At 46.4% G+C, this 13125-nt stretch overlaps 1 protein-coding gene across 4 annotated transcripts in view; it reads left to right on the plus strand.

Annotated features, from left to right (window-relative positions):
- Window positions 1–2093: 2093 nt before the first annotated feature.
- Window positions 2094–13125, plus strand: part of LOC118385968 (myosin light chain kinase, smooth muscle-like) — an 82883-nt gene continuing 71851 nt past the window's right edge. For 2 of the 4 annotated variants that reach the window (XM_035773250.1, XM_035773252.1), the window contains exon 1: window positions 2094–2308. Coding sequence is in view for 2 of the 4 variants with exons in the window: in XM_035773249.1 (XP_035629142.1) it covers window positions 7922–7987 (66 nt within the window). In the remaining 2 variants the exon portion in view is untranslated. Of the gene's footprint in view, window positions 2309–7891; window positions 7988–13125 lie in introns of those variants that run through there. The other 2 variants (XM_035773249.1, XM_035773251.1) reach the window with 1 other exon arrangement.

Raw genomic sequence — 13125 nt, forward strand, 5'->3', positions numbered from 1 at the left:
TGTTTTCTACATAGCACTGCCATCACTGAGTGTTGACAGGCTGTGAAATCAGCTGCAAGTCAAGAAATGCATTTCACTGGGTTCTGTAACAGCCAGAAGACGTGGCAGGTGTTTTCACTATTCAGCCTCTTACTTGAATCCCACACGGACTAAATGACCATTCCACATGTTACAACTGTCTGCCTCAACTCTTGCGATAGCTCAGCTCCAAGAAGATGTATTTTTCACAGTAATATTTAATCAGCACAGAAATAACTACACTTTAAATGGGGCTTTCAAAAATGGTGGTCAAACCAGTGGCTGCTCGTCCCTAGTTACCACAGCCACAAAGTCAAATGAGGCTAGGCATAAGGTTAGCAGTGTGGTTAAGGTTAGGGTTGGGTTATAAATTGCAGAAATAGGTGGGGATTAGCCATAATTCAACTTTGTGGCTGTGGTAACTAGTGACAACCCTAGTGGCTCTTGGTGATAGTTGTGAACTATGGTGTTTGAACTGATTGTGGAGTGAATACAGTGACAAATGCAGAGGAGAAACAGCCCTAGACTGTCCTTTTTGTTTTGAGTAATCACAACCTGTCCAGGTAATGATGCAAGTAAGCCTGAGAGGCTATTTCAGTTTCGTAACTGGGTATTCAAGGTAATCAATACATCACTATATATACAAAAGTATGTGGACACCCCTTCAAATTAGTAGATTTGGCCATTACAACCACACCCGTTGTTGACCGGTGTATAAAATCGGGCACACCACCATGCAATCTCCATAGACAAACATTGGCAGTAAAATGGCCTTACTGAAGAGCTCAGTAACTTTCAACAAGTCAGGTCATCAAATTTCTGCCCTGCTGGAGCAACAACTGCTCAGCCACAAAGTAGTAGGCCATACAAGCTCACAGAATGGGACCACCGAGTGCTGAAGCGCGTAGCGTGTAAAAAGCGTCTGTCCTGGTTGCAACACTCACTACCCAGTTCCAAACTGCCTCTGGGAGCAACATCAGCACAATAACCGTTAGTCGGGAGTTTTATGAAATGGGTTTCCATGGCCGAGCAGCGCACACAAGCCTAAGATCACCACGTGCAATGCCAAGCGTCGGCTGGAGTGATGTAAAGCTTGACGCCTTTGGATTCTGGAGCAGTGGAAATGTGTTCTCTGGTGTGATGAATTACGCATCACCATCTGGCAGTCCGACAGACTAATCTGTGTTTGGCGGATGCCAGGAGACCTCTACCTGTCTGAATACATAGTGCCAACTGTAAAGTTTGGTGAAAGAGGAAAAATGGTCTGCGGCCGTTTTTCATGGTTCGAGCTTGGCCCCTTGGTTCTAGTGAAGGGAAATGTTCATGCTACAACATACAATGACATTCTAGATGATTCTGTGCTTCCAACTTGGTGGCAACAGTTTGGGAAAGGCACTTTCCTGTTTCAGCATGACAAAATGCAGAAATAGTTTGTCGAGATTGGTGCAGAAGAACTTGACTGGCCTGCACAGAGCCCTGACCTCAACCCAATCAAACACCTTTGGGATGACTTGGAATGCGAACTGCGAGCCAAGCCTAATCAACCAACATCCGTGCCCGACTTCCCTAATGCTCTCGTGGCTGAATGGAAGCAAGTCCCCACAGCAATGTTCCAACATCTATTGGAAAGTGATCTCAGAACAATGGAGGCTGTTATAGTAGCAAAGGGGGCACCAACTCCATATTACTGACCATGATTTTGGAATGAGATGTTCGATGAGCAGGTGTCCACATACTACTCATGTAGTATATGTGTTAAGGACTGAAAGTTGGTTACATTTCAGAATATGGCTTTCTATTTGTAGGCTATGTGGAATAAGCCCTGAATAGCCTATGTAAGTTATCTATTTGAATTTACCAGTTTAAATTTATGAACTAATCCTCAAATAAATAGTGGAAGAAGCTGAGAGCAAAATACATCATGTAGTTACATCATTTCATACATCAATTTACAAATGCTGTGTGACCCAGACCAGGCAGTACATTTGGGGATAGATCTGCAGATTTTCAGACCTCCCCCTTTCCCATCTCGCACGACCAATGAAATGTCTCACAACGTATGTTAGGATTGACGCCAAAAAGTTTGATAGTGGCAACGAATCCCGCAAGATCTTACTAAAGTAGACGGCGATACATCCGACGGATGAGTGACCCATCTGTCTTTGAAAGCGCAATACATTTTCTCTGCTGAATTGTTCCAGGAGAAGTTTATCTCATCAGAGTGAAAAGTTAGAGCAGAGGAGCAGCGCTTCATATTGGCGAGACGCTATTTTGGCAACGTGCTGTTTTGGTAAGTCCAACTGAAATATTGAAAATGTTTGTCTCAGCCTACCTGTAACTCTGGGATATCACTGCACCTACAAAAGGTTGCTCTGATCATGGTAGGCTATTGCATAAACGTTTCAAATGAAGGAACTCTGATCATGACAATGGAGAACTTTTATGATTGCCTCTAGGTTATTGATTTAGCTTACTCTATTATTGATGTGATTTTACAATTGTTTGTATGAATTTCCATTTTCAAATACATCGACCTTTAAATGTATTTATTACTTTATATTAATCTGAAATTACTCGTGATATTATTCTACTGAATTATTTAAAATAGCCTAATACTTTACCACAATATTTTCAATCTATAGTTCTTGTTATTGAGCTTTTCATTTTTTACTTTTTAGTGTCAAATTCCACATAAACCTTGCAGTAGATGATTCGAAAATCATGTGGTGTTTTATTTCAAGGTGTTCTCAGGGAAATTTGTATTATTCTGTACTTAAATCTGTGTCACTCAATTTAGTATGATATATTACGTTACGTTAGATTATGAATGGAATAGCAGTCGTACAATATCATACATATTACCCGGTCATGCAATAGAATACGAATTGGATGACGTAATTTATCATACGTCTTGGAAGACATGTATAATTAAATACGTGTCCACAACAGAGGATCGAGTAATCGAATTGAACGGTTTATTAACCAGAACTCACAGGCTGCTGTTTTGGCCATAGCCTACTCCAAATAAATCAGTAAACAACAACAGGCTTCCAACTCTCTGTCAGGATGCAAAAAGAGAGCAAACAATAGCAAGCATGGTCTTTCAACCTGCAGTGCCTGACCTCCTGCCTCCCTCCACCAACCACAAGGACACCTGGCACCAGAACATTCCAGGCATTCCTTTGGTTGGCAGACAACAGGTTGACCGGATACTGGTAAAGTGCACCACAATAAAGGAACAACATAACTTAGGGACACACAGTTGTCTATGTGGGTCGCTACACCCCCACCCCACCTACCTCAAAGTCCCTTGTCTCCGAGGGAACACACAAAGTCTTCGGAAGCAAACCGGAGGTCTCCTTTGTCTGCACGGGCGTGATGGGGCAGAGTGTCTGTTCTTTGGAAGGTGTCTCCTAGTGTACTCCGACCCCCGGGGGAACAGCAGGGCTATCAGGGGGCTGTCGAAATGCTATCTCCGCAGGGGTGCGGATCTCCCCCAGCATGAGAAGGGCATGTGTGCATGAGGTGGCGTTCTGGACAGTGGAGTGGCACGCCATGAAGACAAGGTGCAGATGATTGTCCCAATCATGCTGGTGTTTGGCAGAGATGTTCAGCTGCTGTGCAAGCGTTTTGTTGAAGAACTCCATGAAGCCATTGCCCTGTGAGTGGAGTAGTGCGGATCTTGAGAATATCCAGCTGCTCACACATGGTGGCTAACACGCAGCACTCAAAGTTTCTGATTGTGAATGGACTCCGCAGCGCCAAACTTGCTGAACGTAACTGCTGTGAGGGCGTCCACGATGGTTTCTTCCTCTTGGTCAGGCAGAGCGTAGGCCATTTTGTAAAATAGTCCATGGCCGTGAGCACCCAGTGGTTTCCACTGTCTGGTAGGGAATGGACCAATTACATCCACTCCTACTCTCTCCATGGGCGCCCCGACTGGACGCTGTTGGAGTTGTGTGTGAGAGCGGCCTAAAGGGCTCTTTCTCGCTGTGCTCTCTCTTTCTCGCTGTGCTCTCTCTTTCTCGCTGTGCTCTTGTGCTGCCCCCAGTAAAAGCCTTGACGGAGGCGGCAGAGTTATTGTGACCCCAAAGTGTCCAGTCCCTGCTCATCCATGTATGCCCTGGAGCACAGCCTCTTGCAGTGCTTTGGGGACCGCCACCTCTCTTCTCCTGTAGCTGGCCCTTTCCATGCTTGCTGTAACACACCCGTAGTCAGCCGCAGAGCCCCGAACTTTTACCACAGCCCTTTGGTGAGAGCGTTGCCATTCAGCCATGTTGACCACCTGCAGCTCACAGCAGACAGGCACGTGACATAATATGGCACAGGCCCCCTCCTCTGTACACAGCTCTCTCACGGGCCTCTCTCCGCTCAGTGGTGGAACCTGTCTGCAGTACACGGCCGGTGGGACGTGGCATTGGAGTGGCTTATGACTGAAGCTCCTTCAACCAGCATGCGACCTTCCTGTCTGGCACTTTGAAAGACTTGAGGCACTGAAGGGGGCAGGGTGGTCAGTCCTTACCATGAAGGGCAGGCCACCCAGGTAATACTTGGAAGTGACACAGTAGCGGCACTCATGTTTGTTGAATGTCTTGCTGAAAGTCAGTCACCACTTTCTCCCCCCTCTGGCCCCACCTAGGCCAGCACCCCACCCATTCCCACATTGCTTGTGGGGGGCGAGCATGGAGGCCTCGATCAGTGCACGCTGAAGGGTGTTGAAGTCCTCCTGGCACTCCATTGTCCATATCAAGGCCTTGTCTGGAGCAGCCCTGTACAAACCTCCTGTAGTGCTGCTGGTCAATGGGGGTAGGCCAGTCTCAGACAGCCCCCACTTTGTGCTCCAAGAAATAGAACCTCTCTCCTCATGAAGTGGCACTCCACCACATGCCGTAGCACTCCCAGGGCAGACTGGAAGGAGCTGCCGTGGGCAAGGATGTCATCGAGGTAGACCGCACACTCCTTTGGTGGAGATGCCGTCCAGCATCCTGTCCATTGACCTCTCAAAAGTAGCTGGTGCGTTGCAAAGGCCCTTGAACTGCCAGTGACCTCTGCCCTCTTGGCTCTGGCCTCTGGAGATAAGGGCACCTGCCAGTAGCTGCTGCAGAGGTCCAGATCAAGCGACTCATTGACGCATGGTAGGGGTGTATGAATGCTTCCCGGTTACCTCATTCAGCCGCCTGTTCTTCTGCACAGAACCTCAGCTTACCCCCCTTTTAAGGAACCAGCCCTGGGGCTGTCTGAGGGCTCGATGAAGTCCTCTCCTGGCGTGCCATGCAGGTACAGCAGGGACGCACCTTGATGGGCAGAGTGTTGCCGGTGTCGGTCTCATGTGGGTCTGACCCACCTTATCCTCAGAGCATTGTTCAGAACTTGAACAATGACTGCCACAGATGTTCCACCTGCTATGAGTCAAGACCATCACAGTTCTTTTCCCATATATCCTTCACTGCCAACAGTGTCCTCTCCTATCTTGAGTAGCTGGGCTAGGGGGGAGGTGTCATTGAGGTAGCTGGGGGAATGTCACACTAAGCTGTGGGGGCTTAGCTATAGTGTGCAGCTGGGGGAAGGTCTCACACATATGTGGGGGAGGGGCAGGGCAGCCATGAGTATTTGGTGACTGCAGGCCCTCCCTGGAAGCTAGTGTGCCCCTGTCTAGGCCTAGCTGGAAGCCTGTGCTCCGAAGAAAGTCCAACCCCAGGGTACATGGGTACTGTACAGCTGCTACCCACACAGGATGATGCACTGTCCTGCCCCCTACCCTTTCATGGGTACCAGCTCACCTGTGACCGTGCGGGCTGAAACTGAGTCCAACCTGGTACAACGTCTGACTTCACCGGGGTTACTGTGGACTCAGGGCACCCCCTTGACAGGGATGTAACAAAAGTCCCCAACACAGTTCCTGCCCACCGACAATGCAGGCTACATCTGCTTGCAGTTGTCTGCTTTTGAGGGAAGTGGAGCCTTTCTCCCCCGTCCTGATGATAATGGGGGTTGGTAAAGAGAGCCAGGGGTCCTCCCTGCCCTGTCTTTGTGGACCCCAAGCCCTTTCCCTGGGCTCTGGGGGACATAGGGCAATTCCTGGCTCACCACACCCCCAGCAGACCATGGGGCCAGGGTGTGTGTTGCATGCGGTCTGTGGCGATATCGCACAAATTAGTTGTCATTTCAGTCACCCATACAGGCTTTCCAGGCTCTGCACCACAGCCCGCACAGTGGGTGTATCTCCAAACGCCCCCACTGTTTGCTTCTGTAATGACTTGGGATGAGTTAGCTGGGTCTGTGTGTGCAGCTTCGTAGTAGAGCATGAACTGGTATATATAACTGGTCACGTGCCAGCTCGCTCTGCACGGAGGGGGCATGTGAGCGCATGCCTGCTGAGTGATGCGTTCAATGTCATTAGCGAACACCCGTAGCGGCTCCCCTGTATCTACTACTCAGTTTGGAGCCCAGCAGCTCGGGTTGTAAGTAGTGTCCAAAGGGCCTCATTGTTCCAATTAACACCCCATAATCATGTCTGTCCTCCGGGCTAAGCAACAACAAACAGGACAAGGCATCATCCGTGAGGCACAAAGCTAGTTGAAGTCCTCCATCTTCATCCGATCACTCGTCCCCACAGCGACCGTACGTACATATCCCAACCAGAAGCCTGTAATCCATGGCAACATCCACATTGAGCTAAAGGCTCGAGCTGCCACTTTCAAGGAGTGGGACTCCTTGAAATCCGGGCACTTATTAGAAATCCCGCTATGCCCTCCGATGAACCATCAAACAGGCAAAGCGTCTATACAGGATTACGTTTGAATCCTACTTCACCGGCTCTGACGCTCAACGGATGTGGCAGGGCTTAAACTATTACGGACTACAAAGGGAAACTCAAATGTGAGCTGCCTAGTGTCGCGAGCCTACCAGAAGAGCTAAATGCCATTTTATGCTCGCTTCGAGGCATGCAACACTGAAGCGTGCACGAGAGAACCAGCTGCTCTGGATGACCGTGATAACGCTCTCGATAGCCGATGTGAGCAAGACCTTTAAACAGGTCAACATTCACAAAGCCGTGAGGCCAGATGGATTACCAGGACTTGTACTCAAAGCATGCGCGGACCAACTGGCAAGTGTCTTCACTTACTTTTTCAACCTCTCCCTTAATGAGTCTGTAATACCTACATGTTTCAAGCAGACCACCATAGTCCCTGTGCCCAAGGAAGCGAAGGTAACCTGCCTAAATGATAACCGCCCAGTAGCACTCACGTCGGTAGCCATTAAGTGCTTGAAAGGCTGGTCATGGCTCACATCAACAGCATCCTCCCGGATACCATAGACCCACTCCAATTCGCATACCGCCCCAACAGATCCACGGATGATGCAATCTTAATCACATTCTACACTGAACATTCCCACCAGGACAAAAATAAACCCTTTGTGAGAATACAGTTCATTATCCCCCCCCCAATGCATAGTCACTTCACCCCTACCTACATGTACAAATTACTTCAACTAACCTGCACCCCCACACACTGACTCAGTACCCCCTGTGACTCAGTACCCCCTGTACAGTATATAGCCTCGTTATTGTTAGATGTTTTTATTTGAAACATTTGGTAAATATTTTCTTTACTATCTTATTGAATTGCACTGTTGGTTAAGGGCTTGTAAGTAAGTATTTCACGGTAAGGTCTACACTTGTATTCGGCGTATTGTACACCACGAAACCTGCATGCAATTTTTAGTAGCTTTACAACGGAGTTGCTTACTTGCTTCGGAAAACCCCCCTGCAACTAATTTTCAACTTGGTTGTATCCAGTTTAAACTTTGAAACTTTGCGAAACTAATTGTAAGTAACAACCTATCAAAACAAACATGTCACATGATCCATTCGAAGGTTCGGAATTCCGACCCAGTTGTCATGTCAACACAGCCGTCAGTGCTGCGCAACCTGGAATCAGGGCTGACAGAACAGACGAGCACAGTGGTATAAACATTATTGGCGTCATGGTTTATGTATATGGTTTAGCAATCAATAACTAATTTTGAGGTGATCCTAAACCTCTCACTGAACAGTTTCAACTGAAATTTTCCAACATGAACTGTGCTAGCTATCTTAGTTCGTTGCTAGCTTGGTTAGCACGTTCCTAGCTAGCTATGTTGGTGTTTTGCAATGTCATTTTGGCTAGCTAGCTAAATTATACAGGCTACAGGTCTGTATCCTTGCTGTTACAATAACCAAACGTTGGAGAAACAAATAATTTGTGAAACCAAGATGTAATGCAGCAGATGACATTCGGTGGGTTCTGAATTCTCAAACAAGCAGCTTCAATTTGATTGGCCGTTGCATGCAATTTGGGTTTGAGTCTCTTCATGTAACAGCAAAATTGCTTGATGTCACTTGCAACTGGAAATAAAATGGCGTGAGCGTTACTTCGTGTAACCCAAGCCTAAGGCGCGGTAGATCTGTACTATGTACACCATTTCTTATGTTTTGCCGTTCTTAGGTTTCGATTTTGCGCCTTTTGTACACCAGCTGAAAATACAATATTTTTGGTTATAGAAAATATATTTCAGTGGTTTAGATGGTACCATGATTCTCCACACAATGAATGCCTGTTTTGTCACACAAACAGAAATTGGGCGAACTACTGAAATTGAAGCAATCAGGAAATGACGGAATTCTGCATATTGCACCTTAAAGCCTGCAGTGCCCGGCCCTCTGCCCGAACCCGCGTCGCAAGGTTAAGTTTAGAATAAGAGTTAGAGGAATGTTAGTTAAAATGCTGCAATTGTCCTTGATTCAAACATGCAACCTGTTGGATTGCTAGACTGTGACCGATTACTCCTCCCCGACCAACCATTCTACTTCAGACAAACGAAACTAGACCATTAGTATGTATCGTATGTCTTGGAGGTGCTCAGAAATACGTAAAGTATACTATGTTTTTTATGGTTCTGAGGCCAGGCGTTAGGGCCTTTCATTTATTGCCTTTGAGTGACAAGTCCAATCGAATCACATACACATATTTAGCAGATGTTATTGCGAGTGTAGCGGAATGCTTCTGTTCCTAGCTCCAAAAGTGCACTAGTATCTAACAATACACACATCTAAAAGTAAAATAATGGATTCAAGAAATCTATATATTAGGACGAGCAATGTCGGAGTGGCATTGACTAGAATACAGAATAGATGCATGAAATGAGTAAAACTGCATGTAAACATTATAAAAGTGACCAGTGACTCCATGTCTGTACATAGGGCAGAAGCCTCTAAGTTGCATTTTTGATTAACTGATTGGTTGCTGGCTAGTGATGGCTATTTAAGTCTGATGGCCTTGAGATAGAAGCTGTTTTTCAGTCTCTCAGTCCCAGCTTTAATGCACCTGTACTAACTTCACCTTCTGGATGGTAGCGGGGTGAACTGGCCGTGCCTCAGGTGGTTGTCCTTTTTTTCCTTCCTGTGTAATTGTGGTTAAGTGTCCTGGAGGGCAGGCGATGTGTCCCTGGTGATGTGTTGGGCAGACCGCACCACCCTCTGGAGAGCCCTGCGGTTGTGAGAAGTGCAGTTGCAATACCAGGCAATGATGCTGCCCGACAGGATGCTCTCAATTGTGCATCTGTAAAAGTTTGTTAGGGTCTTGGGGGCCAAGCCAAATTTCTTCAGCCTCCTGAGGTTGAAGAGGTGCTGTTGCGCCTTCATCTAAATGTCTGTGTGGGTGGACCATTTCAGATTATTATTGATGTTTACGCCAAGGGACTTGAAGCTTTTCACCTTCTCCACTGCGGTCCAGTAGATGTGGATGGAGGCGAGCTCCCTCTGCTGTCTCCGGAAGTCGACGATCAGCTTCTTCGTTTTGAGAGGTTATTTTCCTGGCACCACTCTGCCAGGGCCCTCACCACTTTGCTGTAGGATGTTTCGTAATTGTTGATAATCAGGCCTACTACTGTTGTGTCGTCAGCAAACTTTATGATTTGAATTGGAGGCGTGTGTGGCAAAGCAGGCGTGGGAGTACAGGAGAGGGTTGAGCATGCCCCTTTGTTGGGCCCCTGTATTGAGGATACGTAGTGGTGGTGTTTCCTTCCTTCACCACCTGGGGAGTGGCCTGTCAGGAAGTCCAGGACCTAATTGCACAGGGTGTGAGAGTTCAGACCCAGGGCCCTGAGTTTAGTGATGAGCTTGGGGAGTACTATGGTGTTGAATGCTGAGCCATAGTCAATTGAACAGCATTCTAACATGGGTATTCCTCTTGTCCAGATGGGATAGGGCGGTGCAATGGCGATTGCGTCGTCTGTGGATCTGTATACAAATTGAAGTGGGTCTAGGGTATCCGGTAATGTGGAGGTGATTGGATCCTCAACTAGCCTCTCAAAGCACTTAATGATGACAGAATTGAGTGCTACGGGGTGATATTCGTTAGTTAAGCTACCTTTGTTTCTGTACCCAAGAAAGCAATGGTGGACATTTTGAAGCAAGTGGGGACAAGTGTCCGTAGACACTCCAGCCAGCTCGTCTGCTCATGCTCTGAGGACTCGACTAGGGATGCAGTCTGGGCGGGCAGCCTTGCGAGGGTTAACACACTTACATGTCTTACTCACGTTGGCCACGAAGTCCACGTTGAGACTGGTGTTTTGCGGGAACTATTTAATGAAGCTGCCAGTTGAGGACTTGAGGCAACTGTTTCTCAAACTATTCGCTAATGTACTTGTCCTCTTGCTCAGTTGTGCACCGGGGCCTCCCTCTCCTCTTGCTGTTCTGGTTAGGGCCGGTTTGCGCTGTTCTGTGAAGGGAGTAGTACACAGCGTTGTATGAAATATTCAGTTTCTTGGAAATTTCTCGCATGGAATACCCTTTCTTTCTCAAAACAAGAATAGACTGACGAGTTTCAGAAGAAAATTCTTTGTTTCTGTCCATTTTGAGCCTGTAATTGAACCCACAAATGCTGATGCTCCAGATACTAGTCTAAAGGACAGTTTTCTTGCTTCTTTAATCAGGACAACAGTTTCAGCTGTGCTAACATAATTGCAAAAGGGTTTTGTAATGATCAATTAGACTTTAAACTTGGATTAGCTAACACAACGTGCCATTGCAACACAGCAGTGATGGTTGCTGATAATGGTCCTCGGTACGCCTATGTAGATATTCCATTAAATTTTAATCGTTTCCAGCTACAATCGTCATTTACAACATTAACATTGTCTACACTGTATTTCTAATTAATTTGATGGACAAAAAAGCTTGTCTTTCAATAACAAGGACATTTATAAGTGACCCCAAACTTTTGAATGGTATATAGCTAGATATATAACATTTTACCCCCCTTTTCTCCCCAATTTCGTAATATCTAATTGGATTGAAGTGCCTGATGTAAGTCATCCCGACTTTGCCGCCTCTGACGCATTCTAAAACCATTATATAGTCTAATGGATTTGATTTCCTTTACCAGCATGAACGACGACAATGACCGTTTATAATGAAAACGATTTCTATTAATTTTCTAGTCTTCTATTCTTGGGATTTTAGAGTTGTAGGATTTTATTTGTGTTTTTTGTTTTTACCCCGTTTTCTCAAATTTCGTCATCCCGTTGGTAGTTCCAGTCTTGTCCCATCGCTGCAACTCCCTACAGACTCGTGAGGCGAAGCTCGAGAGCTGTGCGTCCTCCGAAACGACCCTGCCAAGCCGCACTGCTTCTTGACACAATGCACACTTAACCCGGTAGGCAGCTGAACCAATGTGTCGGAGGAAACACCGTACACCTGGTGACAGTGTCGGCGTGCATGCGCCCGGCCCGACACAGGAGATGCTAGAGCTCGATAATACAAGGACAACCCAGCCGGTTAAACCCTCCCCTAACCTGGACGACATTGGGCTGATTGTGCGTCGCCTCATGGGTCTTATGGATACCGGGCTGCGACACAGCCCGGTATCGAACCAGGATCCGTAGTAACACAGCTCGCCCTGGGAAGCAGTGCCTAACATGGAACCCAAACCGGCTGCGCTATTGTGCAAACATTTATTTTGTTCCCCTACACCAAACGCGATCACGACACGCAGGTTAAAATATCAAAACAAACTCTGAACCAATGACATTAATTTGTGGACAGGTCGAAAAGCATTAAACATGTATGGAAATTTAGCTAGTTAGCTTGCACTTGCTAGCTAATTTGTCCTATTTAGCTAGCTTGCTGTTGCTAGTTAATTTGTCCTGGGATATAAACATTTGTAAGTCGCTCTGGATAAGAGCGTCTGCTAAATGACTTAAATGTAAATGTAATTTAGTTGTTATTTTACCTGAAATGCACAAGGTCCTCTACTCTGACAATTAATCCACACATAAAACGGCCAACTGAATCGTTTCTAGTCATCTCTCCTCGTTCCAGGCCTTTTCATCTTTGAAATAATATGGTGATAGGCATCTACACTTTCATAGTATTACCACGACGACCGGCAAAAAAAAATCTTTCAATCACCCGCGTGGGTATAACCAATGAGGAGATGGCACATGGGTACCTGCTTCTATAAACTAATGAGGAGATGGGAGAGGCAGGATTTTCAAGAGGATTTGCGTCAGAAATGGGAATGACTTCTATTTTAGCCCTTGGCATCGCAGACGCTCGTTGGCGCATGCGCAATAATTGAATAGCATGGATTTCTACATTTATTTTAAGACAGGCAAGCGACGTGTCTGGTCTGGTCAGCATGTTAGACCGCTGCGCCACTCAGGAGGCCCCTGTTGAATTTCTTCTTAATGAGCTTGATCCATAATCAGTTGGACATGAGTAGTGCCATAAGTAATGAAACACAGGTGATTGAACAGGAAGTCCAATTAATACTGTAACACTAATAGTAATCTTCACTCTTCACGCTATTTTATTGGGCATCCAGAACCTAAGGACGGTCTTGAGCAGAAGTCTTAGGTCAGCACTTTTCCCTGTCCAGACACTGACTACAGGCAATGGAGCTGGTTGGTGTTACAGTAGGTTATGTAAAATTCCCAGGTTTTCCAGAAATCCCATTTGTAATAATCCTGAAATCAGGAGAAAATAAGCAGGAAATCTGGAATCTTCCCATGTGGATAAAAACCAACACATTATTTCACCTTTTATTTAACCAGGTATCCCAG

Source organism: Oncorhynchus keta, chromosome 7, assembly GCF_023373465.1.
Source record: "Oncorhynchus keta strain PuntledgeMale-10-30-2019 chromosome 7, Oket_V2, whole genome shotgun sequence".
Taxonomy (NCBI): domain Eukaryota; kingdom Metazoa; phylum Chordata; class Actinopteri; order Salmoniformes; family Salmonidae; genus Oncorhynchus; species Oncorhynchus keta.